A 23,863-nucleotide genomic window follows, 5' to 3' on the forward strand; every position below is an offset into this window, starting at 1 on the left:
GCCGGTTACCTCCCCCCCCCCCCCCCCCCCCCCCTCTCTCCTGTCTCCCGTCACCCAGTCGTAAGACGTCACGCCAAAAGGAGGAGAGGACAGGATCGGTTGCTGCGTCTCATGGCAGAAGGGGCTGGACATCATCTATTAGTATTTACATCGCCTCCTCCTGGGCGGAGAAGCAGGGAGGAGAGGATGAGGAGTCAGGACGGAGTCGTCGGATCGCTCTTTAGTGTGGCTTCTCATATCGATACTTCATATTCACGAGAGTCCTTTTGAAAGACAGAGAAGGAGGAAGACAAAAAGAGACACGATCAGAGCAACACGTCCAGCATGTGATGTAGTGGCATTGCGTGGACACTCACCCCTCCTGTCTCATAGAGCGGGTTGTCAAACTCCGTCTCCACGGTGATCTGCTGGTAAGGGTGGGGGTAGATCAGAGGAAGCCTTAAGTTGGAGTGATAGCGGCACCTGAAGGACACGAGGGGGAAACAACGACAGCGGTTCATCCATCGATCCATCTTCCGCTTTGCGCATCACGGGAGTCCCGGCTTGCTATGGGCGCCAAGCGGGGCACACCCCGAATGCGTCGCCAGCGCATCGCTGGGCCACACAGAGTTAACCATTCAGGCACGCACTCACACACACACACTGCAGATAATTTAGAGGAAACAAATTGCATGTTTTTGGGAAGTGGGTGGAAACCGGAGAGAACCCAACATGAACATACAAACTACGCACAGATAGGATTCGAACCCGACAGCACTAACCGCTACACCGCCGTGCAGATTTACAACAGTTTTACCGTGTGGTGTAGACGTAAGCCCCTCCGAGCAACACAGACAGAAGAAGAACGAGGACGAAGATGACCAACGCGATGTTGCCTCCGTCCAGGGTGGTGCCGGCCGTCGCTTCTGCAACTGAGACCAGACCGTTGGGTTAGCTGAGAGCATCGGCGACGAAGAGCGGCTGCGGCTCGGCAAACACGGGTGAATGCGGCAGGCGAGCGGAGGGGGGGACACGGACGTGGACGGACAAACACGAACTCGGCAGGCGGATGTTTGTTGGTGCAGCAGAGCTTCTTGTTATTCGGTTTGAGTCTAGGAAACCAGCCGAGCACGTGCAGACTCACCTTCCAAAGCGTGGTTGTCAAAGCAGTCTCGGTAGGCTGCAAGACATCATCACCCTGTCAGTGCATCGGAGGATCGGAGCATTCACATCACGCTCGCTGTGTTTCTGTGTTAGTGCACGATGGACACGTTAGCCTTTAGCTCCTGCGCCTTACTAACATGCGGTTAATGTTGCGGATGGGACTGTGTGAGCCCAAAACTGGTCTTGGCCTGCACCGATTAAAGCATTTCTGTTGTTAATATGCAAGAGACGGGTTTGTTGATCGTCAGGAATTTATCGCTAACTCCTCCTTGAAGGAATTCGGAACTAACGGACACCCTGTAGCCAATGACAACGAAGCATTTACTTAGAACGCTATGCAGGACAGACTTCCTGCTAACGTTACATCAGGCAAACAGACTGTTTAACGCTCTTCCACTTTTGTTTCGGTGTTTATGAACTTTGGTTAAATGCTTTAATGCTTTGGTTAGCTGTGAATGGATAATCATTTTTTGGGGGGGGCGGGGGTAGGAGTGAACTGTCATTAGCATGCATAGCGGCATCATATCGTAGAAGCATATATTGTGTATGTGCATAAATCGCACGTTACAGAAAATAAGGGAGCGTTTCATTCCAAACAATCAAAAAAGTTAAAACACCTGCGAACGCCTCACCTCTGCAGAGTGGGAGTGGGCCGCTCCAAAAGGACGGGCTTCCCAGGATGCATTTAATCGCAACCTCTCCTATGAGCTCGTAACCTTGGTAACAGACGAAGGTGAGCGTCTCGCCGGGCAAGTAAAGCCTCTTGGACAGGATTTGGTACCCGTTGTCAGGGAGACCAGGGTTTTCACAGGAAACAGAATCTTCAGCTTGACAGAAAGAAAAGAAAGCCTCATGACTCATGGGTAATCTCCGCCCCCTCATCCAGGAGGCCCGAGGACTCATTTGCATGATTTTTTGTTGGAAAATAAGACGAGCCCACTAATGAGACGAGCCTCTCGTCGTCAGTTAACCGTGAAACCGTCTGATGACGGATCTGAAATCCAGGCTGACAGACCAACGCGAACATTCCATATATGCATCGCAGGAAACTGCAAACTTCTTTCTGATACCCACAGGCACAGTGAGGGAGACGAGACGTCCACACAGGTGTCCCCGGCTCGCGGCCGTAGCAAGTAATGGTGGCGCCGCCCTGCAGGACGAAGCCAGGGTTGCAGCTGTACTGTATGGTCGTTCCCACCAAGAGTTTTGGGTCGGACAGGGACCTGGTGGCGTGCTCCACGTGACCGGGATCTGAGCAGTACATGACTGTGAAACCAGAGAGGATTATCTCACGTTCGGGAAATGCAATCGTAACGTCAGAATTTATTATTCGGATCTGCTTCAAAACTAACATTAGCGAGGAAGCAACGGCTGCACACGCTAACGCCAGTGGACGGTAACGGTTTAAAGAACAGAGGGACTGACTCTTTTCACAGAACGGGGGCTGCGTGCTCCAAGAGAGGTCGAGCTGACAGGCGAGGGTCTCTCGCCCCACCAGGTCGTAGCCAGGGTCGCACTGGTAGGTGATCCGAGCCCCTCGCACCAGTGCGATGTGGGATATGGTCTTCCAGCCATTCTGGATCTCGGGCAGGTCGGGACAGGAGTCATTCCTGGACACCTCTGGGACAAGAAGTTGAAAAATTAATACATCCATTACGAGTGTTTCGGGGGGGGGGGTCAAGACAAGATCAAGATGAAAAACACGTCTTTTTCAAGCGGGATGCAGGCTCATATTCACTGCGAGAAGATTGATGGACTTATCGTGCGAGAGCTCGCCCGTGTGACGGAATGATGGATGTCGTCTGCGTTGGAAAGCGCTTGAATGTCACCTCTAATCTGGAAAGAACGGTTTGCCTTTGACTGCAGATTCAGGTTTCAGTTCAAAACAACGGCACCCTGTCGGTTTTGTGTGACGAGAGTGTTGATCTGCCTCAAGAACAAACGCCAAATGAAATGCTTGTTATTCAGTCGTTGCAGCTCTAAAATAAAAAAACGTGATCCAAATTTTGTGAAGAGTCCGGACTTTCTTTTTGACAGCTCCAAACAAACAAACAAACAAACAAAAATCACATTTAGGGAATCTCTAAAATTAGATTTGCAATCTAAAGCTGGAAAATTAGAAGGAAAGGCTGGAAATGCCTAAAATTAATTGAGACGAACGGTCTTTAAATGTAAAATAAAATCATTATTACATTCTCTCTCTATTCATACACGAGTTGGGACGAGGCAGCGCGTGCGTATGCATATTTGATGACCGGTTGGGCAGCGTGGAGCATCGCATCACGCCGTACAGGATAACAGGCCTACCGGGGCTTGTAAGCTTAAGGATCCCAGATCAATTATTCATTCTCTATTGACTTCTTCTCAGAGCAGCCTGGATGTGTGGGTAATTCATTCGCAGCAGAGAGAGCGTCCACGTGTTCGTGCTGCGTCGACTTGATTTACTCCTCTGGGAAACGGCGGCGAGTTCGCGGCGACTAGTAAATTGGTCGGCGTGCAATTCCAAATGGGTTTGGAAACGGGACGGAGTGCAGGAACTCTGCAAAAAGGAGGAAGTGAGCTCATTTGGCTGCTTGTTAAAGCTGCGTGTACACGACAGCAGTTGTGAGACGGCGAGACAAATGGGATGTGATTGAATAAGGGCGGAGGGAAATGAGATGAAAGATGAATAGAAAGAAGAGAACAAAGGGAGGATAAGAAATGGAGACGGCAGCTTGAGGAGAAAAAGACTCAATTAAAACAAATAGCCAAGCTGGAGGAAAGTTAGCTTGTTCTATTTAAAGGGTACGGCGGGTTTTATTCTGTGCCTTTATTTCGGTTTTGGTTTTATGGCCAGCTGTGACTTTCTTTCAGTTGTAAAATCTGTTTGTTTTTCTCTTGGAAAACTGTGGCACAATTCAAATTACAACTTGTCTCTTGAATAAAATAGATTTCTCGAGACAATGCCAGCGTCTCAATGATGGCTTCGGCAAACACCTCAACGCTAAGGAACAAAATAATGCCCTTTTTTTGTTGTTACTTACCATAAAGAGTTGAAAACAGAGACGAATTCCTTACGTGAACAAAGGGAATCCGAAATATCACATTTTATCTTCTGCTCTACAAGGACTGACTTTGACTTACACAGTCGCGACATTGTGAACTCAGCCAATAGCACCAACCGGACAATGAGCTCCAGCAGCATCAGAATTAGAAGCGTGCATTGGCTGGGACTATTTGCAGCGGTGGATTAATCCCTATTTGGTGCTGTAGTTAGTATTTGTGGCAATAGGACAATACATGCGGGTTAAACTCTCACCCATATAGTTGATGATGAAGCCCTCGCCCTTTCCGAAGACGAGGCCCGCTGGATCAGAGTGAAAGGTGACGGTAAGATCAGGGGTGGTGGAGGAGAGCTTGAAGGGGCCGCTTCCCCCGACGTACCGCCCCAGGATGCGAGTCGTGACCTCGTCGCCGTCAGTGATGGTCAACATGTCGCTGTCGCTGATGTTCAGCCTGACGACAACGAAGAGAGTTCAGCTGGCGGCATCAGCGCAGAACCAGAACGATGACTCAGAGCTGAGTCACGTCCGACAGACGACCGTCCCGGAGACGAGATGACCTCAAAGGCTAAACGCTGCTTTCATCTGCGGGCAAAGTGTTTATCATTCTGCAACCGCAGTCACGCTCTGCTGTCCCTGAAACACTTGTTACAGCGCACGGCTGGCTGAACGGGGAGCTGACTTCAAGAACAGAGATGTGTGTAAATCTAGTTTGTTTAGTCCTTGCAATGAGTCGAGTTAAACCTGAGACGTAAAGGACATTGAAAAATATAAAACGGACAAAGAAATGGTAAAGTAAGGGATAGTATTTCAGCCAACTATTGGTAGAACAAGTGAAAAATGGGCTCTGGCTTTAATCTACCTTAAATATAAATTTATCCAATAAATAAGTAATGTGGGGTTGACATATGAATGTGAAACAGTGAATGTCCGAGGATTGGGCCTTGAGGTACGCCTCAAGACAAAGACAAGAGAAACCTGATTTCAGAATTCTCTTCTTGACCTACAATTATTAGCTTTCCACTGTTTCCTTCCTTTTGATGACGGTTATTTTAACTTTTCCTGAATTTAATTTCAAACGTCTACGTGGTAGTTTATCGAGCATGGAGGAAAGACATTTTTAGGACGTAGAGATTTTCTCTGTGCTTTCTGAATGCTTTACGCACCCATTCAGACACTGATTTGTCTGCAAACAAAAAAAGATATACTGTATAGCTGACTAACTTTAAATACATGTATGCAAGAAAGACAGGAAATATTCAATCCAAGCCAGAATCCAAAAGAAAGGTCAAACTAGGCGGCTCAAAACTCAGCCGACCTCTTGCATTGTCACGTTTTGAATGCAACAGCTCGGACCCCTCCCTGAGCCGCTTCCCTGAGAACTCCCAGCATGCATTTCTAATGATAACATTTCTCAGTCAGGCCAAACTCTGAATCGGAGCTGAGGTTTTGATTTGTTCATGAGTGCGTTTGCGCGTTTCTCACAGTTGCACGTCGAGCAGCACTCGTTTTTCCTCCCCGACGTGGATCCTCCAGCTGCAGTCCTCGCCCTCGCCGTACCACTCTGGCCAGTTTGGAGACAGAATCACGCCTCCTGGACCGGCCAGGTCACCGCCACACTGAGCTGCAGAACGCCGTAAAACAGGTTAAACCACCCAAAGGGACTAAAAGCAACGAGCACGGTGGATTTAAAGGAGAAGTTTGACATTTTAAGACGTAAGTTATCGTTTTCTTGACGAGGAATAAAACAAGGAGATCTGCTAGCATCAGCACTTTCATCCCCAGCACTGATTCCTGCCTCGGTTTTTACCTTTGCACAGCGGCTCTGTGTCATTCCAGTATGGGTCCCTCGCACTGATGCACTCAATAATGGGGGGGCCTTGTTCTAGAGCGTGGCCCGGGTCACAGGTGAACTGAACCACAGCTCCAACCCCGTACGATGGGTCAGAGGACGTGAAGTTTCCGTTCTGAAGGTACGGCTCGTAGCAGTGGCCGCGCTCAAAGGCTGGAGGAGGAGATGAGGTCGAGTTCAGTCCACCGCAAAAGCATGGACGGCATGACCCAAAAAGGGAAATCAGGCTTCATATATAATGTCTTTTCAAATCTATTTGGCTTCAGGAGGTGTCGATCTCCTGGCGTTCCGTCCTCATGACCAGATGACGAGTGAATCAATTTTTTTTGGGGGGTGCTCTGTACCTTGAATGGCAAATGAGCCTCATTAATGTTGCGCCACGCAGCTGCTTTGACTAGGAAATGCATTTCTGAGAAATATTCTGTGTAATTTCCACAAACAGATGATTGATAGCTTCTTCCTCAAAAAAAAACAACAACCTGTAATCACACATCATCTGTAAATCCTGTTTCCTCTGGCTAATATGAGTTTCTTTTTCTCTTCTCCGGCGAGGACAAGCGTGTGGAGAGGATATTTCCATCCTGCCAGAAAGCTTTAATCCAGATTACGTTGGATGAGCAGCCCACTTCCTCACCATCCAAGCCAACTTCGTCTTTGGTCACATTTCGTGTAAGCAGAAGCATTTGTTTGTTTACAAGATTATACTGTAATTATAGATATAAAACAATAAGTGTATTTTATTATTGTGCCAGATTAAAATGGAGAAGAGCGTCGGTACCTTCGTAGCGGATGTTGAAGCCCGTGTTCTGGTTGGGCTGATCGGTGATGAACTGGATCCGCACAGCCGGACCCTCACTGATGACCCCCTCAAACGGTATCTGCCCGCCCCGCCCCGAGTCGAACAGCACCACCGAGCTGGCGTCCAGCCCGCTCCACAGCACCAGCCTGCAGGGACGGACGGGCATCAGCCATTCAGAGAGTTTGGATGAAAAGTTCCAGCAGGTTTCGGGAATGTTTGGAAATTTAATTGACTGAAAAATTCCCCTTATGGTGTTTAACGTGCATTAACCGATTTTTTTTGGGCAATAGGGGGCAGCAGAAACACGCTGTAAACATTTAATCCCCTTTCAGTTGGCTGAATCTTTGTAAACATAAAAAAACAAACATGGTGCACATTTGATATTTGTGTTTTTTGTACAGCCACTAATGAGAGTTGGAGGAGATCAGGTGATCAATCATGTTTGTTTGGCCCTCAGGACAAGGAGGAGTGGATCCATATCAGGCTCAGGTGTGGACGCGGGATCACTTTCTTACCGTCATGGTAATAAAAAAGAAAATCCAATACAATTCACATTGATTGATCTGGATCCTAATTTAAATTTACACGGTTAAAATGTCCCAATCCAGCTGACAGACTGGTCCTCCTACCTGTCAGTGGGTCCCAAGGCCAGCCTCTCCAGGTGGAGGTGCAGCCTCTGGTCCTTGGGGGCCTCCAGAGACCAGGAACAGGAGCGGTCCTGGGTGGCGTTGGGTCCATGGTGCGGAGACGGGGACAGCACCCTCCCGACTGTCGCGTTCTTCACGGTCCCCCCACAAAGAGCTGCAGAGAAGATCCGTGGGACCGTCAGAAAACAGTCTTTGAACATTAATCTAAAAATATTTCCGGAAACCTGAACAAGACAATAAAAGTTCAGCTAATCTGCCAGAGATCAAAGAATCTTTAATTCTTTACAATTCAAATGTTGTGTTATGACGAAAAACAAACTGCCCTAGGGTTCTGAAATCCTCACAGAAACACGAGGTGTAAACGTGCCCAGTGTCTCCATCGAGATATCTGGTTTTGATGCCACAAAGGTGGCGACAAAAAGACCAGACAAACACTGCGATGACTGAAAATGTCTTTGGTTCGGCGCTCACCCCTGCAGCTGGGCACTTTCCCGCTCCACACTGGCAGGGAGGCGTTGAGGCAGGTGAGCTGCGGCGCCCCTTGCAGGTGGTGACCCATGTGGCAGTGAAAGCTGGCGGTGCCTCCAGGGAGCAGGTCCAGAACGGCCACCTCCCCAAAGTGAGGCCTCTTCGGCAGCGAGCAGCTCAGCCTGAAGACTGAACAGGTGAGTTTGAAGTAACGCGATGAGCTGGTGGGTTTCAACCCTTTTATTCAATCCTCTTCATATCCATTATTGGATGCCGTAATAACACACACACACACACACACACACACACACACTCTCTCTATATATATACAAACTCACAGATTTTCAGCCCCCCCGATGAGATGAGAGCCAATTAATCACTGTGCTAATCAGCTAATTCACGTGACGGATTCAATCACCGTGCTAAGTGATGAGATGAGAAGGGCTTTAATTATTTCATTAGTATTAAAACAGAGTACAAACATCACTTTATGCCCCATGAATAATTCACATGTATTTGATTTACGCTGCATGTTGCATGCTGCATGAGGTAATAAGTCTGCCGTGTAGCCGCCGTGCTAAAAGCATGAGGAGGAACTGTTGCACATACTCGTGGGTACCCAACATGAACACCTGGCTCGGCACAGGTAGAAACCAGCCCCAACAGAGAGACTCACTCTGATAGTGCAGCTGGAAGACGCCCACGGTTCCATCCGGCGTGGAGCGGTAGTAGACGGACAGGGTGTTGGTGGGACTGTGGATCACCTGACCTTCCACCAGCAGCGTGTGATTGGCCAGGACGAGAAGGGCGCCTCGTTCGTCTGCACCCCTGATGGAAAGCTGCTCTCCCTCCGAGAGGTTCACGCTCTTCACCTGGACGCAGAGGGGGACAAAGGACAGTCTCAAAAAGCTGTTGATGGCTTTTAAAGAAATCTTAACAATTGAAGAATGAGTTTTGACATTAATGTAAAAAAAGTCACATATTTTTGTGAAAATTTAGACTAAAAAACAAAAATTCAAAACTACTTTGAAGGCAAAACTTTTTTTAAGGTGTTGGAAGCACGTTTGTAGCCAATAGTTTGTAATTTTTAATATTTTTGTGTTCTTCAAGCAAATTCTTAATTTAAAATACAAAAAAAGATTTTTTTGTATTGTGTATTGTATTTTTTGTATTGTATTGTGACTTTTCTGTGATGTACTAAATTAAAATAAAAGTAGTACTACAAGTATTTGAGTAAATGTTACTTGAATTTACTGAAGCCTTTTGAATTCGCAAGCAAACACAGTACCAACACGAGCCACAAGGGGACAGAGTTCAACCTGGTTCCAGATCAGATCCTCCTGGTCACTCAGACAATCAGAGTACTGCAGACGTGTACCTGCAGCTCCACCCCGTAGCCGGTGTACACCGTCACCGTGTAGGTGCAGTGCAGGAAGGCGCCGTCGGACAGAGGCGGGTCGTCCGCCGAGTCGATGTATCCCTCCGGCTCAGAGAAGTTTACCAGGCAGCTCGGCACGCCTGAGGAGGAAGAGCAGGAGTAACGGTTGGTCCCTGGTGGAGACAATCCGGTCGTTTTTCAAAAGAAAACACATTTTAGACGCTAATAATCGACACAATGTAAATTGCATGAATTAGTTATTCTTTCTGAAGCCACCGGCGTCTGTACAGAACAACGTCCACGCAAACTAAATGATGACTCCTCATACCTGAGGGAGGTGTTCCCGTCTCCGTCTCCGTGTCCATGCCAAGAGTGGCGATGTCCACCTCCTGCTCAGATGTGTGTGTCTGTGTGCGAGGCAGCTGGGAGTGTGTGTCGGTAGGCAGAGGCTCAGCCGGATCGCCGACGTAGCCGAACGCCGCAGATGACGCCGGGGGTTTGACCCTCATCGGCAATCCCCCGCTTTGATGCTCCGGGGAACGACTGCCAGGGAGGGAGCCGACGCTGAGTCCCCTGCCCAGAAGGGGGAGCAGGCTCTGGGGCAGATTGGGGTGCAGGATGCCCCCCTTCTGGGAGGCGTGTGGTCCGTTTTGAGTCATCGGTGATTGCAACAGACCTCCAGCGAGCGCCCCGGAGGATCTGGATCTGGAGTCGCTTTCCTTCGTGTTCCCCGGAGTCACCTCAGGAGCCGGAGCGGAGGGGAAGTCTAGATCTGGGAAACAAGAAGAGAATGAATTCTGAGAGCTGGAGGTCGCCTGGAGAGGAGCGATCTATCTATCAGACACTGTGTGTTGGATGTAATGTGAGATCTATTATTGATCAGCTGTTAGTAAGCAAATCAAACCAAAATAGTTTAAATAGATCAATGCATCAGATATTAAAGTGTTCTCTAAACGATTTAAATCTTTGTAGAGAGCCTTCGTGTGCTAACGTGATTCTGCTTCTGGCAGGATTCCCAAATCTTAGGGAATTATCTTAATGATAATAGCAGTAATAACAACAATAAACTTTAGTTATAAAGCACTTTTCATACACGTGATGGGGTTCAAAGGTTTTCCAAATTAATTAAAAATAAATAAAATGCGACCACAGCAAGACGACAAACTATGAATGGAAGGCAAAAAAAATAAAAACTAGTATGAAGAATAAAAAATAGAATAACTTTAATCACAAGCATGAATGTTATCCTCTATAAAATCCGGTTACGGTTCCTGGTGCGGATCCAAGCAGCATTAAATTAGCTCCTGTTTTTACGACGCTTCTTTTTCCGATGTTTTTTATGATCAACTCTTTCATTCATTCTATTTTTTTGCTAGATTGACTCCAGCAGCGCGCCGCCTCCTGCACGCTGGTTGGCTGGTTGAATGTCAGTCAATCGGCTCTGATTGAACGCCGTTCTGATTACCATCCGACTCATCATTCAAACGCCACAGCCGGTGGAGTCGTTTATGGCATGGAGGCCAACAACGGTGAACATGAAGCGAAGCAAAGTGTGCAGCCCGACCCTCTGAATGCATGAATCACCGATAATTATGTGTTCATGGCAGGTGAATAGACTCCTGGATCACTTGATTCCTACTCGGGCTCAAAGCGCTGACGCCAACCCGCCGATCATCCGACTGTGACACATTTGGCCAAGCCGCCAACTGCAATCAGAACCGATGTAAAGAGATGGATCTGTACTCTGATCAAACATCAACCAAGTTAATACAAATGAGTTTAAGGTTAGCTTAATGTAGCACTTCGGTGCCGTGAGGATGGATGCTGGGTCTTTCCCCGGCTGAATGGAGTTGTGTGGGAGGACATATTTTGGGCTTTACAGGTTCCGGAAGTGAAAATCCCATTTATTCCCACACAGTGTGACTCAGAGCTGGATCTCTTCTACGAAAAGAATCATCATGAGACACGGCGGGGTTAAATATCCGATTATAAAATATAAGAAATAGAAGCGACAATAACTCCCAAGGAGTATTCTACAAATAATCACCAAATTTCTAATGTTAAAAAAATCATAATTCTGTTGCAATGTAAGCATTATAGTGCTGGGCATAGGGGAACCATCTCAACCTACCGTCAAAATCAAACTGCGTCAAAAACACAACCTCCTTGGCGTGAAAAAATTTCATTATAACAAGACTTAAATTACATTTGGTCTTCTTTGACTAGAATAAAACTACAATGTTCAGACTGGACTAACCAAATGGATCTCCTTTTGTTTTGACTAATTTGGCTGTTATTGCTGTTTGCAGATCATATCAGATCAGATCAGATATTCCTGCAGCTGAAACGTAACCTGACTTGTTATTGCAGCCAGAAACTGGCAGCTGTACACAATTCAGACAGCCGAGTCGTGTGTGTGTGTGTGTGTGTGTGTGTGTGTGCTTAGCACAGTGAGTCTCCATGGAGAACGGACATGGCAGACAGGGAATGTATTCCAGATACAGTTGCTGCCAGTCTCGGCTCTGACAAAGACTCCTAGAATACAAATTAAAGAGAGCAACAAAGGAAACAAAAAGATGCGCTTTCCGCCTCACACACGCACAAACGCACGCAGGAGCCGATCCTCATTGATGGCAGGCGCCGCTGAAGCCTTTTCGACATTGATTGCGTCGGAATGGCAACGCTGGTCTGCAGTCACGGACGACTATTGAATTCTGCTCCATCTCTCTTTCACAGCACTGGCTCCGTTTCAAATGAACACGCAGCCACCTTGTCGTTTGAGAGAAGCAGGTAGACGCCAGGCGGCAAGCGGCCGCTAACAGGCGGCCACCGCCCGGACTCCTCAGCGAGACGGAGAATGAGAAGCAGGACATGGGAAAGGAAACGAAGAGCTCGATGAAGTTTGTGGCATCTAATATTCATGGCTTCAATCGTCCATCTGATAACAAACCAGCACCAATCAAACAGAATGCGTTTTTTAATTTACCCCATTTCCTGTGTAGTCAGGAAGTTCAAACAATCCCAAAGTCCCAGACTGGCATCACAAGCGAATATCTCTATTTATGAAACACTAAATAATGTAGAGTACATATTGTGTGTGTGTGTGTGTGTGTGCGTGTGTGTGTGTCACGGCTTTTGATGTTAGCATCCCAACAGTCACGATCAATCTGGAAATTATTTTCTATTGAAAGCACAATTTTGACCCCAAATTTGAGGCCTCCAAGGTGATTGTTTGCATTTTAAAATGCAAAATGAATGAACGAAATGTTCCAAAATGTGGAAACATAATCCCGAACACACCTTTTTTTTTTCCATTACAGAGGGTGATAACCTCTTCTTGTCATGTGACCACCCCTTCAGTGGGACGAGGCGACTTCAGATTGATTATTTGAAACTCTTCAGCTAATGACGGATTTATTCATGAGCTATTTTTAAACTTCTTCAATGAGCACAAACGACGGACACAACATCCTGTTAGAAGAAAAAAAAATGCTTTTCTCGCCGTTTCCTCTTCCTTTTCCGATGTCTGTTAGATAAACACTCCAGAGAGACGGACGTCCTCAGGAATGCCGGTCCAGCGGTGATTTCCTGTTGTTGCTGCTGCTCGGAGACTCAGAATCAATAAGCTGCTCAGAAACTCCCCTGATGTCCCGGATTTACTGTATTATTGCTGATACTTTCTACAAACCCTTGTCAGAGAGCGCCAAGCGGCCCCTTTCATCCGATCTTTGTGATGGGGAGGCTACGCAGGTACCGCCGCACCCTGGGGGGGGGGGGGGGGGGGGGAGTCGCCACGCCGCGTCTTCTGCCGTCCTTTGAAACAGCAGACATGAAGGCCGTTCCCGAACAAAGGGTTCCTCTTCAGAGCAGCGTACCCCTCGGTGGGGTACGACGGACCTTTGGTGTCTGCTCCAGGCGAAGGGAAAGGACCGGATCCGGGGGGGTGACTCAGCATTTCTGTCTCAGGAAGCCTGGATTCTGAACTGCAAGCGTTCTGGACACCACGCCTGCATCGGCTTGTCTCGCTGCTTTCGTTTGGTTTGGATGAAAACAAGCGGTGGGTGATTTCACCGATCATCCTTCCTCCTCTCTGACTGAAGGCGCTGAAACCGCAAACTCCACGGCGTTTAAATGACTCGACTTTGTACGATCAGACGACGCAGAATCAGGATGCATCCCCCGAAGGCGCAGCAAGGTTTTAAAAGATGTTTGTTTTCCTCCTCTTCGTCATCTTTTCATTAGATTACTCGTCTTATCCGTGCAAACGTGTGACAAGTCTCTTTTTTAAGAACGCTGCGGAATAAATCAAAATGAATCCGCCACGCTAGCGAGAGATAAAGAAATCGCTTATAGCATCAACACATGTACCGTTGTCTCCCCAGGACTAAACGATGCACATTAATCTTAAAAACTGCCATGTTGGACATTTGCTCTAAACACAATCTGCGTTTTAATGGACTCGATAACATCTGGGTTTTAATTATTCACCTGACAATGAACTAAATTACTCAGGTAGCAGCAACGTTATGGGAACTGTCAGCACATTTTTCCGATACGCGACAGAAATTTAATGAAACAATATGTTCAGCGGGCTCTGCATTTCACGAAGGACTTAACGAGACATTTCCCAAACATTAAAGATGGAGTTTGACAAACGCTTGGAGGTGCTCGCTGAGATATTTGGGTTCAGCGACCCCGAAGCCGAGGCCGCGCTTCAGATACAGAGCTCACAACAATCCTGATTATCTATCTGTATCCTCTCATTAAAGTATGATGATGACCCTCCTGCTATAAATAAGCTAATTGGGATGAGAACAAAACAAAAGCAGAGTGAATGCAAATGTGTGTAAACACTGGAGACCAATTAAGGACAAAGGATTGTCTCAAACGATGTCTAGAAGACACTCCAAAGAAAACAAAGCGCCGACATGCAGCAAACTGTTCCTCTCTCGATGGTGAAACGCGGGTTTCACCATCCCGGGTCTCTGAAGAAGAGGCCAGCTGCTCTAATTCTGGTGAAACACGGGCTCAGAAGGGAGTTTGGGCTCTTCTTCATGTTCCAGCAGATGAGCGGAACTGAAAGTGATCTCCAGGTCACGAGATTTACCTGCTGCAACCGAGACGTCTTCCACTGGATTCTGGTCTGCGGCTCAGGAATGACCCGCTTCAGACGGCTTCTGGAACCGAGCTTCAATGGACTTTGAGCTCTGTTTGGGATCGTCCTCATTTTGGAACGTCCACTAATGGCCAAACTCGATTGGCCATTCTTTACATTTAATGATTTCCTGTGTGAGAGGTGCCAACACACACACACACACACACACGCTGCGGGTTAGCGAGCGGAATAACCTGACAGCAGATCAGCGATCGACCTCGGAGCAAATGAAGAATCGGCTTGTCTCCGGCTCACATTTCCCGACACGCTCATTTAACATCCATGTAATTCACGCTTCCGTTGAGACGGAGCATCAACAACAATGGCTGTTAAATTAAATAACACAAAACTGAGTTTAAGGTTTAAATAATATCCTTCAATTAATGATGCAGAAGAGAGGCGTTTCCAGGCAGTCATTTTAAAGTTAATGAATTAAACATGGCTGATTGAAAAAGCAGCAACAAAAACAAATAATGAGTCGCTTCCGTCTGAGGTCACGGCTGCATTTTGGGAATCTTCCTGTTTGACATCACATAAATATCTTATTGTTTCATATTTAAGTACCTTAAAAAAAGGTGAATCTATAAGAAGACATGTAAAAATGGTGTTTTTAAGATGCCGTGTTTCTGTCCTGGCTCCTTCCACAGCTGTTAGGAATCCGCTCTGATTTTAGATTAAGGCTAAAAAAAATAAATACGATGCTCTCCGATCGAAGCTCAGCTGCTGCCAGAAGCAGGTGTTCCTGCAGCCGGCCATGCCCAGCTCCGACGGGCAGATGGCGGCGTCTGTGATCTCCTCTTCCTTCACACCTCTGATTCGTCGCCTCATCCACCCTCTCCTCCATCATCGCCCGCCTTGCAGGAGCAGCTGGGATTTCTTCTCCCCCCCTTCCATCTCAAAATTCATCCTTCCTCCTTACTTCCACCTCCCGTTTCCAGTGATCGCTGCCGCGCTCTGACTCATGCAACCGCCTCGACGCCTTCCCCTGGGCACCCCTGGGCTGATTAATGAGCGAACACTCCTGTTGCTCCACAACACAAACTTGTTTCCCCAGATGGATTGTAGAACAACGACGGCAAAGTTTTATTCTAGGAGACGCTAATTTCATCCATCAGCGGCTAAATGCGCTTTTTATGGCCTCGACCGGCGGGATTCACCCCCAGAAGCAGCCGCTTTTAAAATGTTACGCAGCGTTTGAGTCATGTTTGGAGCTCAGGGAAATTTCATGGACCCAAGACAGACTTGTTTTTGACACTGAAAAATAACTCGGCGAAGGGATTTCCAAGAGGCCTGAGATGCGAAGCATCGAAACATCGACCAAGACCTCCCGTCCCACTCGTACACAAGTTTTTGCGTGATCCTGCTGACAAACTAGCAGACAGACAAGCATGACCTCGTTTCCAGGGCGACCTCCTGCAGATGATAACAGGCCCTCGGTGGGCTCCTCAATCACACTTGAGGAGAAGCTTGTTAAATTTAATTCTGCCGAAGCTCACGGAAGGACATCATCGACCGTCACCGCCTCCTGTGATGACTGAACGCATCGCATTTGTGCTTAATAAATATGTTTGTCATGGCAACCAGCTGAGGGAATGGTCGCGACGTTGAGTGAGAGCATCTCATGGTATGAGGAGGGGGAGGAGGAGGAGGAGGGTGATTTGATGATGACGCAGGACGAGCGAATGCAGAGGAAAGTAGAGACGGCTCTAAGCAGTGTTGGGACGCTTCGTCTTATGTGGCAACACTTAATCCTCGTGGGGATTAAATGTCCTCAAAAAGAAAGAAGGAAGAGGAAAATATTCCCGCGTCAGAACATTTTAAATTCTTTCGGGGCGGTTTCGGCGCTCGATGTGGGTTTGGGGCAGAGATTAGGACCGGATTAAGTGGAAATGTCAGACTTTGTATTGGTAAAGGTTAGGATTAGGGGTTAGAGTCTGAGTACAGTTTCTAACAAGTATGCAGCAGTAATACTAATGTGTGTGTGTGTGTGTGTCTGTGCGTGTGCGTGTGTGTGTGCATGTGTGCGTGTGTGTTAGCTGCTTGGCCGAGCAGAATCATCGGCGTGTGAGTGAACTCGCAGCCACAAGTCATTGAAACTCTCATCACACTCCAGCATGCCTCCAGTTAACAGCAGGGAGGGCTGAAGGGGGGGGGGGAGAGGAGAGGGGGGGGGGGGGCAGCGATGGAAGAAAGTGATGCCAGTCGATGCCAGAGGAAAGAGAGAGAGCTAACCCTCCACAGACCCATAATCTTTCATGAGACACGTCTTCGTTTGGATCATTGTGTGTGTTCAGTGTTGCTTTGATCAGCGGTGATGATGGGAGGACGGGGTTATGGGTAGGGTTGGGGGGGGTCAGGGTTGGGGGGGTTAGGGTTAGGTCACTCGCTTCTATCCTCCTCATTAAATGTGGACGTTCACAAATGTGCTAGCTGAGATGTGCGTGATTTCAGCGCGTGGCTGGAGGCCTGTCTAGCTGGAGGCTAGTTGCTCATCTTCTTATCGTCTGGGGGGGAGGGGGGGGGGCGCTTTTTAATCCGTGCAGATCCGCGACCTCCATGTCGGAGGGTCCGTCGGAGCAAGTTGAGCTCCGTGCTTTTAAGCCATGAATAAAACAAAAGGTAGATGCGTCTCCTCGCCGAGAGGGAAAGCTTTTAGCGGCGGCCGTGAGGCTAATGCTCGCTTAAATCAAGCGGAAGTTAAATAAGGATTACAAAAGAAAACACAAACTTAATGCTTCTAAAGTACTTTGGGTAATTTTTTGAGGTGATTCTAAATTCACAGGCTGTGATTGAGGTATCAAACCGGCAGAGCATTCAGAGATCTATGCAGAATTAAAAGTCCACTCTGGTGGTTGCCCAGCCGACCGTTACGTCTTGATATAATATGTTCTGGTACAGACGGCGTCATACATTTTCTGCTGCACGCTCAGGGAACGTGTGACAGCTTTGTCGATCTGCAGTTTCAAAGTTTCTATAAATAGTTCTGGCAGCAGATTCCTAAATCACAGACGTCCTGCCGAGAGCAAATACATATAGAATTATTATTCCTAATTTATGCATGCAGCCCTAACAACAGCACTCCTTCAGAACTTTGATGATGTAATGATGGGCCGGGGGGGGGTTGGAAATCCACCCGCCTGTGATTCTGAAACGTTCAAAGACAAAGTGTTTCATTCGCGTTACGTTTCGTCATGACTTCCTTCTGCAGGCTCTGACGTGTCAGCGAACGAAGGCGAAATGAGAAATGCCGGGAAAAGATGCTGATTTTGTTGTTATGTACTGTTAAACCAGCCGTCGGAGCTGCCATGAGTGGAATTATGGTCTGTAAACGGCGAGGCATGGACGGTTTAAACAGGGCCTGCGTGCTGACTGCAGCGGATTCTCTGCAAATCTTAGCTTTCCGCATGGGCGGCGGAATCAATGTGTAAAACACGGCAAAAATAAACCGATGCGAGGCTCAGCAGGGTTCCTGCTTTCCCGTCAACATCTGACTCAATGAATTCAGTCTGAAGCCCGGACTCAGCACAACTGAGCTCGCTCTCAGTCCCAGCTTTAAAAACCAAAGACAGCTTTTCTGAGAAGCAATCTTCTGTGGATCAATCTGACAACTTGTCCTCCGTGACCGGCAGCCGTCGCCCAGCAGGAAGCTTTAAATCTATCCGACGTTTCTACGAAGCTCACGGGCAGGAATCAATCAATCAATCCCCCCCCCCCCCGCAGCCATGACTGGAGCCAAAAAACCACCCAAGCATCCCACAATGCTCTGCTCTTCTCTGCAGCTCTCTCAGACTTGCTCGAGTAGAGGAACCAGAGGGAGACAGACGCTGAGACTATCGGCGAGCTTCGTGTGGCGTGGATTATCGCATGCAGACGCTTGTTTGTCGTCAACAGGACCAGCTCAGTAGGATTCCCGTATCAGACTCAGATAGAAAGTGGGAGGCGCTTAGCTTCGAGGCAAATGGGAACTGAAATATTAACCTTCTGAAAGGCTTGGCTGCACGCACACACACACACACACACACACACACTCTCCATTGTGCCAATCTGCTCTGAGCGAGTTTGACAAGGGGAGCGTCGTGATGAGATTGTGTGTCTGTAACGCAGTCAGACTGAAAATCCAAATTGTCACTTTATTCCCCGACAAGCGCGTCAAATCTCTCTTTGGGTCGTAAATTCGTCGTTCATCCGCTGAGCGCGTCGGATGCCCTCGTCGTTCATCGCTGAGCGCGTCGGATGCCCTCTCAGAGTACGGCTGTGGCGTCACACGTTAAATATAGAGAAGTCGTGGAGAGAGGAGACGTTTCCCTTTTCTGGAAGAAAAGAATTGGCTTGTTTTTATTTCTCTGAAGCTACCAGAAGCTAACTTAGCTTAGCATCGATCGCTTTACAGATTTACAACAGAACGAGCATGGCCGCCGGCGCCAAACGCGTGAAGTCAGGGAATGGCTTCCAAACCATGGCAGACGGAGCAACACCACCGGATCTGCGCTCTCCTGCCAGCGGCGCTCGAGTAAAACGCCTCCTCCGACCTGTTGCGTCCCGCAAATTCAAAGTCTCATCTCCAATCCCCATCATGCTCCTCTCCTTCACCAAATCACGCGTCCGACGAGTGTCTGAACCACACACACACAAAAAAATGACACAAAGCACGCTAAACGTCTGCATATTAATGAGATGAAGACTTAAAGAGCGTAAAGTTTGCGTTCTGTTGCGTTCAACCGGAACACCGTCAGAAAAAGATCGGTCTTGACTTTTTGAAACTGTAGCAGCAGAAACCTGAGAAACATTTCATAAACCGAAACAACGTGGGATATCGTTAGAATAAAAAAATTAAAAAAGAAAACAGCAGCTGCACTCGTGTGAGGAGCACGAATACCAAACGCAGACCTCCTCCTCGACGCAGCCTCATCTCGTCTCAGACTTTACGCTCTCTGTTTGAGGCTTATTGAAAGGTTTGCTGCCTGAGGATGCAGCCGCATAATAAGGCCAGAGTCAGTCAACCGTTCCAAACAACCCCCCTGTCTCTCCCCCCCCCCCCCCCCCCCCCTCACTCACAAAGGGAGGAGGTGATGTGATGAGAGGAGAAAGACGAGCTACAAGAGTTCTTGAGGAGGAGAATCTGGACCAAACGGCTCCTCCGAAGGACTCGTGTTGCTCCCCGGATGCAAGCTGCAGCCGGCGCCCCCCCCCCCCCGGGGGGCGCCTGACTCACCCCGAGAAACGAGAGCACGCACTGATCCGGCCTATCTTCACGCGCACGTGAGCACACAGTCGCAAAGGCTGGTCTGTGACACTGCATCTCCGCATTAGTGAGAGGCGGGCTACACTCCGGACGCGTCGCCAGCGCATCACGGGGCCACGCAAAGGACAAACAACCCCACACGCACACACGCACGCACGTACGCACGCACATCCATGGTGATCAGTTCAGCTAAGATTTAAGATTTGGAAAAACAACTACGCTAATTTTAAAGAATCCGAATTGAATGAAACTAGCCGATGGGCCCGTCACGGGGATGACGACAGAGCTTATAACTGTTCTATTACGCATATTTTGGGAGACAACTTTATTGACATCCTGCTTCCTAATTTCCCTGCTGACGCTGGGAGGTGGAGGAATCCCCCCCCCCCCCCACGTCCCCCCACGTCCCCCGCTCCGTGCGTGACTCTCTCTCTCTCCACTACTGATGGAGGCTCCCACGCACACGAGTGGGCTCCGGTCCACGCCGACTCTCTCATCAGGATGCCTGCGCAGCCAAAATGGTTGGAAGCTGCAAAATAGCCGGCGACAGCGTTTATTGACTTAACACGCGGCTCCTCTCTTTCTCCTCCTTTCCTCCGAAACGAGAGGAGGCGTTTAATGAAATAGACGCAGAAAGGAGAACAACAGGACTCAAACGAGGCTGTACCTCCTGCTGAGACGCCGCTCCACAGCAGCCCGATCCACAGCGCCGCGGGGACGGTGACGCGGAGCGGCGGCATGGCGACAGGAGGAGCCGGTCCAGAGGAGAGGAGGGAGACGCGTTCCGGTTCTGCTGGTCTGCGCTCAGATTTGAGCTGGATCAAAGAGTTCCGGCGGTCCGCGTGTCAGCGCAGCATCCTCCTCACTGCAAGGAGCGCCTCCTTTTCTCCTCTCTCTCTCTCTCTCTCTCTCTCTCACTCACTCAGTCAGATACTCTCTCTATCAGTCTCTCTCTCTCTCAGTCAGATACTCTTTCTATCAGTCTCTCTCTCTCTCAGTCAGATACTCTCTCTATCAGCCTCTCTCTCTCTCACTCTCAGTCAGATACCTCTCTCTATCAGTCTCTCTCTCTCACTCTCAGTCAGATACTCTCTCTATCAGTCTCTCTCTCTCTCACTCAGTCAGATACTCTCTCTATCAGTCTCTCTCTCTCTCACTCAGTCAGATACTCTCTCTATCAGTCTCTCTATCTCTCACTCAGTCAGATACTCTCTCTATCAGTCTCTCTCTCTCTCTCTCTCTCTCAGTAAGATACTCTCTCTATCAGTCTTCCTTCCTCCACGCGCAAAATTAAACTTTCACTTGTCCGCGTGGATTTCAGAAGATCAGGACACACTTTGCGTAAGATGGCGAGAGAAACTGAACACTGTCCCGTGTAGGTTTCCTGGGTGGACGAGGGACGGGTGTCCTCAGGGTGGATTTACATCCATGGTGGTTAATCTGGAAGTAGCTGCATTCAGTGGCGGTCCTACACCATGAGGGGGGGGGGGGGGGGGGGGGGGGGGGGCATATTCACGGAACCATTTTAATTTCATCTGGTCAATTTATTTAATTTAATTCTCAATCATCATTCTCACTATCACAAGATGATGTTCACGTTATTTGACTTCATTTTTAGCTGATCGTTTTTCCTGCAATTGAATCTTGAATCTTGCACGTTACAAATTGATTCGACTAAAGCAATTAAAATGTAGTTAGAGTGGTTCGCCTGTTTGCTTAATGAGATGAACAAATACGTTACCCAGCTGGCTAATTAACTTTAGCACAGACTACATGAAGTAAAAATCAATCAGATTCCCTGTGTATTTATTTATAATGATTATACCCAATTACCAATAAGATGGCCAGTATGGGTATACTTATTTTATTAGTTGCACTTCACTGTGGCAATCAGTTTTAACACGGCGCTTTAGAGTCAGAAAAAAAACCCACCCACAGTGACAATGTTCAAAATAATGAAATAGTTTTGAGAACAGCAGCTGTCCTCCTGATCAATATATACTGGGGTATTGCTAGAATGTGATATCAAATGTTCATGAGGGTTGAGTTTCAAAATCAGAGAATTGATTCAGGTGGGTGGATGAAACGGGGCTAGAGCTGATCCACCACTGGTGTGCAACCAGCAGAGTGTGCATGTGTTGTAAAGCGGCCTATGTAAGGGCGTCTGATGTGTCCTCGCAGTAAAAAATACTGCCGCATGGACTTTAGAGCAAATGTTTATTAGTCACTTCCTGCTGCCTGAAGGTAACAATGTTCCAGCAACAATGCTGAGCATACCTCATTATTAACGGCAAAGTCAAACGCCGTTGTTTTGCAGAGGTCTGTGAAAATAAGTTTTAATCAGAGCAACTAATTTGCCCTGCAGGGTATATATTCAGAATATCCTGAGCATGAGGCAGCTACTGTCCTGCCACGCTTCTCGCCCCGAGACAGAATCGCTGAGATGCAACTACCTGATTTTCTACATTTCTGTGCAGCCCTGTGTGTTAGCAGCGTCTCCTCCATCGCTGATAGCCACAGAATAAAGACAACAGCCTCTGGAGCAGAAGAGATGTCGTTACTTCTGTGACAGATCAGCCTCCCCCCTCCCAGCTCAGTGGCAGTGCCATCCGTCCTCATCCCCGCTCATCCTCCCTGCATCTTATCCCTCCTCCTCTTCCATTTTATCCCAATCTCCTCTCTTTTATCTCCCCACTTCCTCCCTGTTGCTCCTGGTTCTCACACTGCGGTTGTGCGTTTTCTTTTCAGATACATGTGAGCAGAGGATAAGCCTCCACAGCGACAGCCTGCTCCTCGCTTCCATGTCTCTCCTTCCCACTACACGGACGAAGTGCGAAGGTCACATTGAGCCGGGAAGAGGAGTATTTTTGCCAGTGTTTGTTAGCCTGAGACGTGGATAAAAACAGTTGAATGAAATTAATTATTAGATGCAATTAAAGCACTATTTTTTTTTTTATATAATCAGCAATGTGATGTTTTAAGGCGCAAAGGGGGGTTTCTGTGTAAGTAGCACTCATGATTCCGAATCAAATAAATGTTTGCCGACAAAAAAAAACTATATTATTTGTTTTTAATTACCTCAAGTGACTAAAGGATGAGTAAACTTTTTTTTACCTTCAAAAACAAAAGGTTTAGGAGTTTGTGTTCATTGCTACACAATGCCTCCAGCACAAAAGCTTGCAGGGGCAATATTTTAGGTCACTGAGTCTAAACATTCAGCTCAGCTTGGCTGGGCGATTGGAGGCAGAAATAAAATTAGCTATCCTTTATTTTCTCCAGGACAAAAACGCAATGCATTGATTTTAGCTGTCTTCCCTCTGAGCTCTAAGATTTAGACGCTCTGAGGTGATGAAGATTTGCCTCTATTGTTACGATTCCCCAACAAAACCAGATTTGGCCTCAGTGGCCCGAAGATAATAAAAACACACACAAACAGAAGCTCACTGATCTATGGTCTGTATTATCTTCATGTAGTGGAGCGTCAATATTAATGGATGGCTTTAATTTTATATGCCTTCCCTCATCAATTCCATAAACAGGACTCGGGGAACATAACCCGGATTTATCTGAAGCCGTTAAGCGCAGACAGCGTGTTCCATCACAGGAGTCAGTCTTCAGAGACAGAGTGGAACGCCACGACTATCGCTGTAAATCATCCAGCAATTACAAGAGAGGACAATCAGCCTCAATATACATAATTCCTGCTCAGCCTGGGTGGAGATGTAATCACAGGCAAAGGTCTCGATTGATGTGGCGTACCTAATGTGCAGCTGTTCCTAATGAGAGCCGACTGCTTCTCTTCGTTCCTATATCGGCAGTTTGATCATGGTAGGATTCAGATTACACACACAAACACGGGATGGGAAATGAAGAATGATGCTATCTTTATCCACTGTTAGCTGGGATAGGCTCCACCTGTAATACACGAAGAACTTTCAAAAAGGATTATTAATAACAGCCCGCAGGGGGCAGCAACAGGACGCGGTATTTAAGGTGAAATATCCAGAGAAGAAGAAGATGAAGAAGAACCAATGGCATGATCTATGCTGTTGTAGTCGCTACCCAATTGATGAATACTGTAATACTGTCACACTTTCTGTAAATATTACACAGTTCATGTACAATTACCAGTAGTTTA

The 23,863-nt window shown here is 47.7% G+C and overlaps 1 protein-coding gene across 1 annotated transcript; it reads right to left on the reverse strand.

Moving 5' to 3' along the window:
• Nucleotides 1–59: 59 nt before the first annotated feature.
• LOC137908733 (seizure 6-like protein) lies at nucleotides 60–20,465 on the reverse strand. The gene is made up of 17 exons (XM_068753155.1): nucleotides 20,393–20,465; nucleotides 9,657–10,100; nucleotides 9,329–9,468; nucleotides 8,627–8,822; nucleotides 7,954–8,139; nucleotides 7,465–7,636; nucleotides 6,815–6,981; nucleotides 5,995–6,189; nucleotides 5,670–5,808; nucleotides 4,442–4,638; nucleotides 2,569–2,763; nucleotides 2,218–2,409; nucleotides 1,776–1,970; nucleotides 1,124–1,159; nucleotides 797–911; nucleotides 351–462; nucleotides 60–263 (listed from the first exon to the last, which is right to left on the reverse strand). The coding sequence occupies exons 1-17, from the start codon at nucleotides 20,463–20,465 to the stop codon at nucleotides 234–236; spliced, it is 2,784 nt and encodes a 927-aa protein (XP_068609256.1). The 3' UTR covers nucleotides 60–233.
• Nucleotides 20,466–23,863: the final 3,398 nt, after the last annotated feature.

This window comes from Brachionichthys hirsutus, chromosome 19 (genome assembly GCF_040956055.1).
Source record: "Brachionichthys hirsutus isolate HB-005 chromosome 19, CSIRO-AGI_Bhir_v1, whole genome shotgun sequence".
In the NCBI taxonomy this organism is placed as follows: domain Eukaryota; kingdom Metazoa; phylum Chordata; class Actinopteri; order Lophiiformes; family Brachionichthyidae; genus Brachionichthys; species Brachionichthys hirsutus.

What these genes read in the sequence shown, in the direction of transcription:
- LOC137908733 (XM_068753155.1), bottom strand. Translation starts at nt 20,465, where the DNA reads ATGCCGCCGCTCCGCGTCACCGTCCCCGCGGCGCTGTGGATCGGGCTG. An exon ending in GCTACGGGGTGGAGCTGCAG is followed by an intron (nt 8,823 to 9,328) that starts GTACACGTCTGC and finishes CTCTGCGTCCAG; the next exon opens with GTGAAGAGCGTGAACCTCTC. An exon ending in GCTTACGTCTACACCACACG is followed by an intron (nt 463 to 796) that starts GTAAAACTGTTG and finishes CGTGTCCTTCAG; the next exon opens with GTGCCGCTATCACTCCAACT.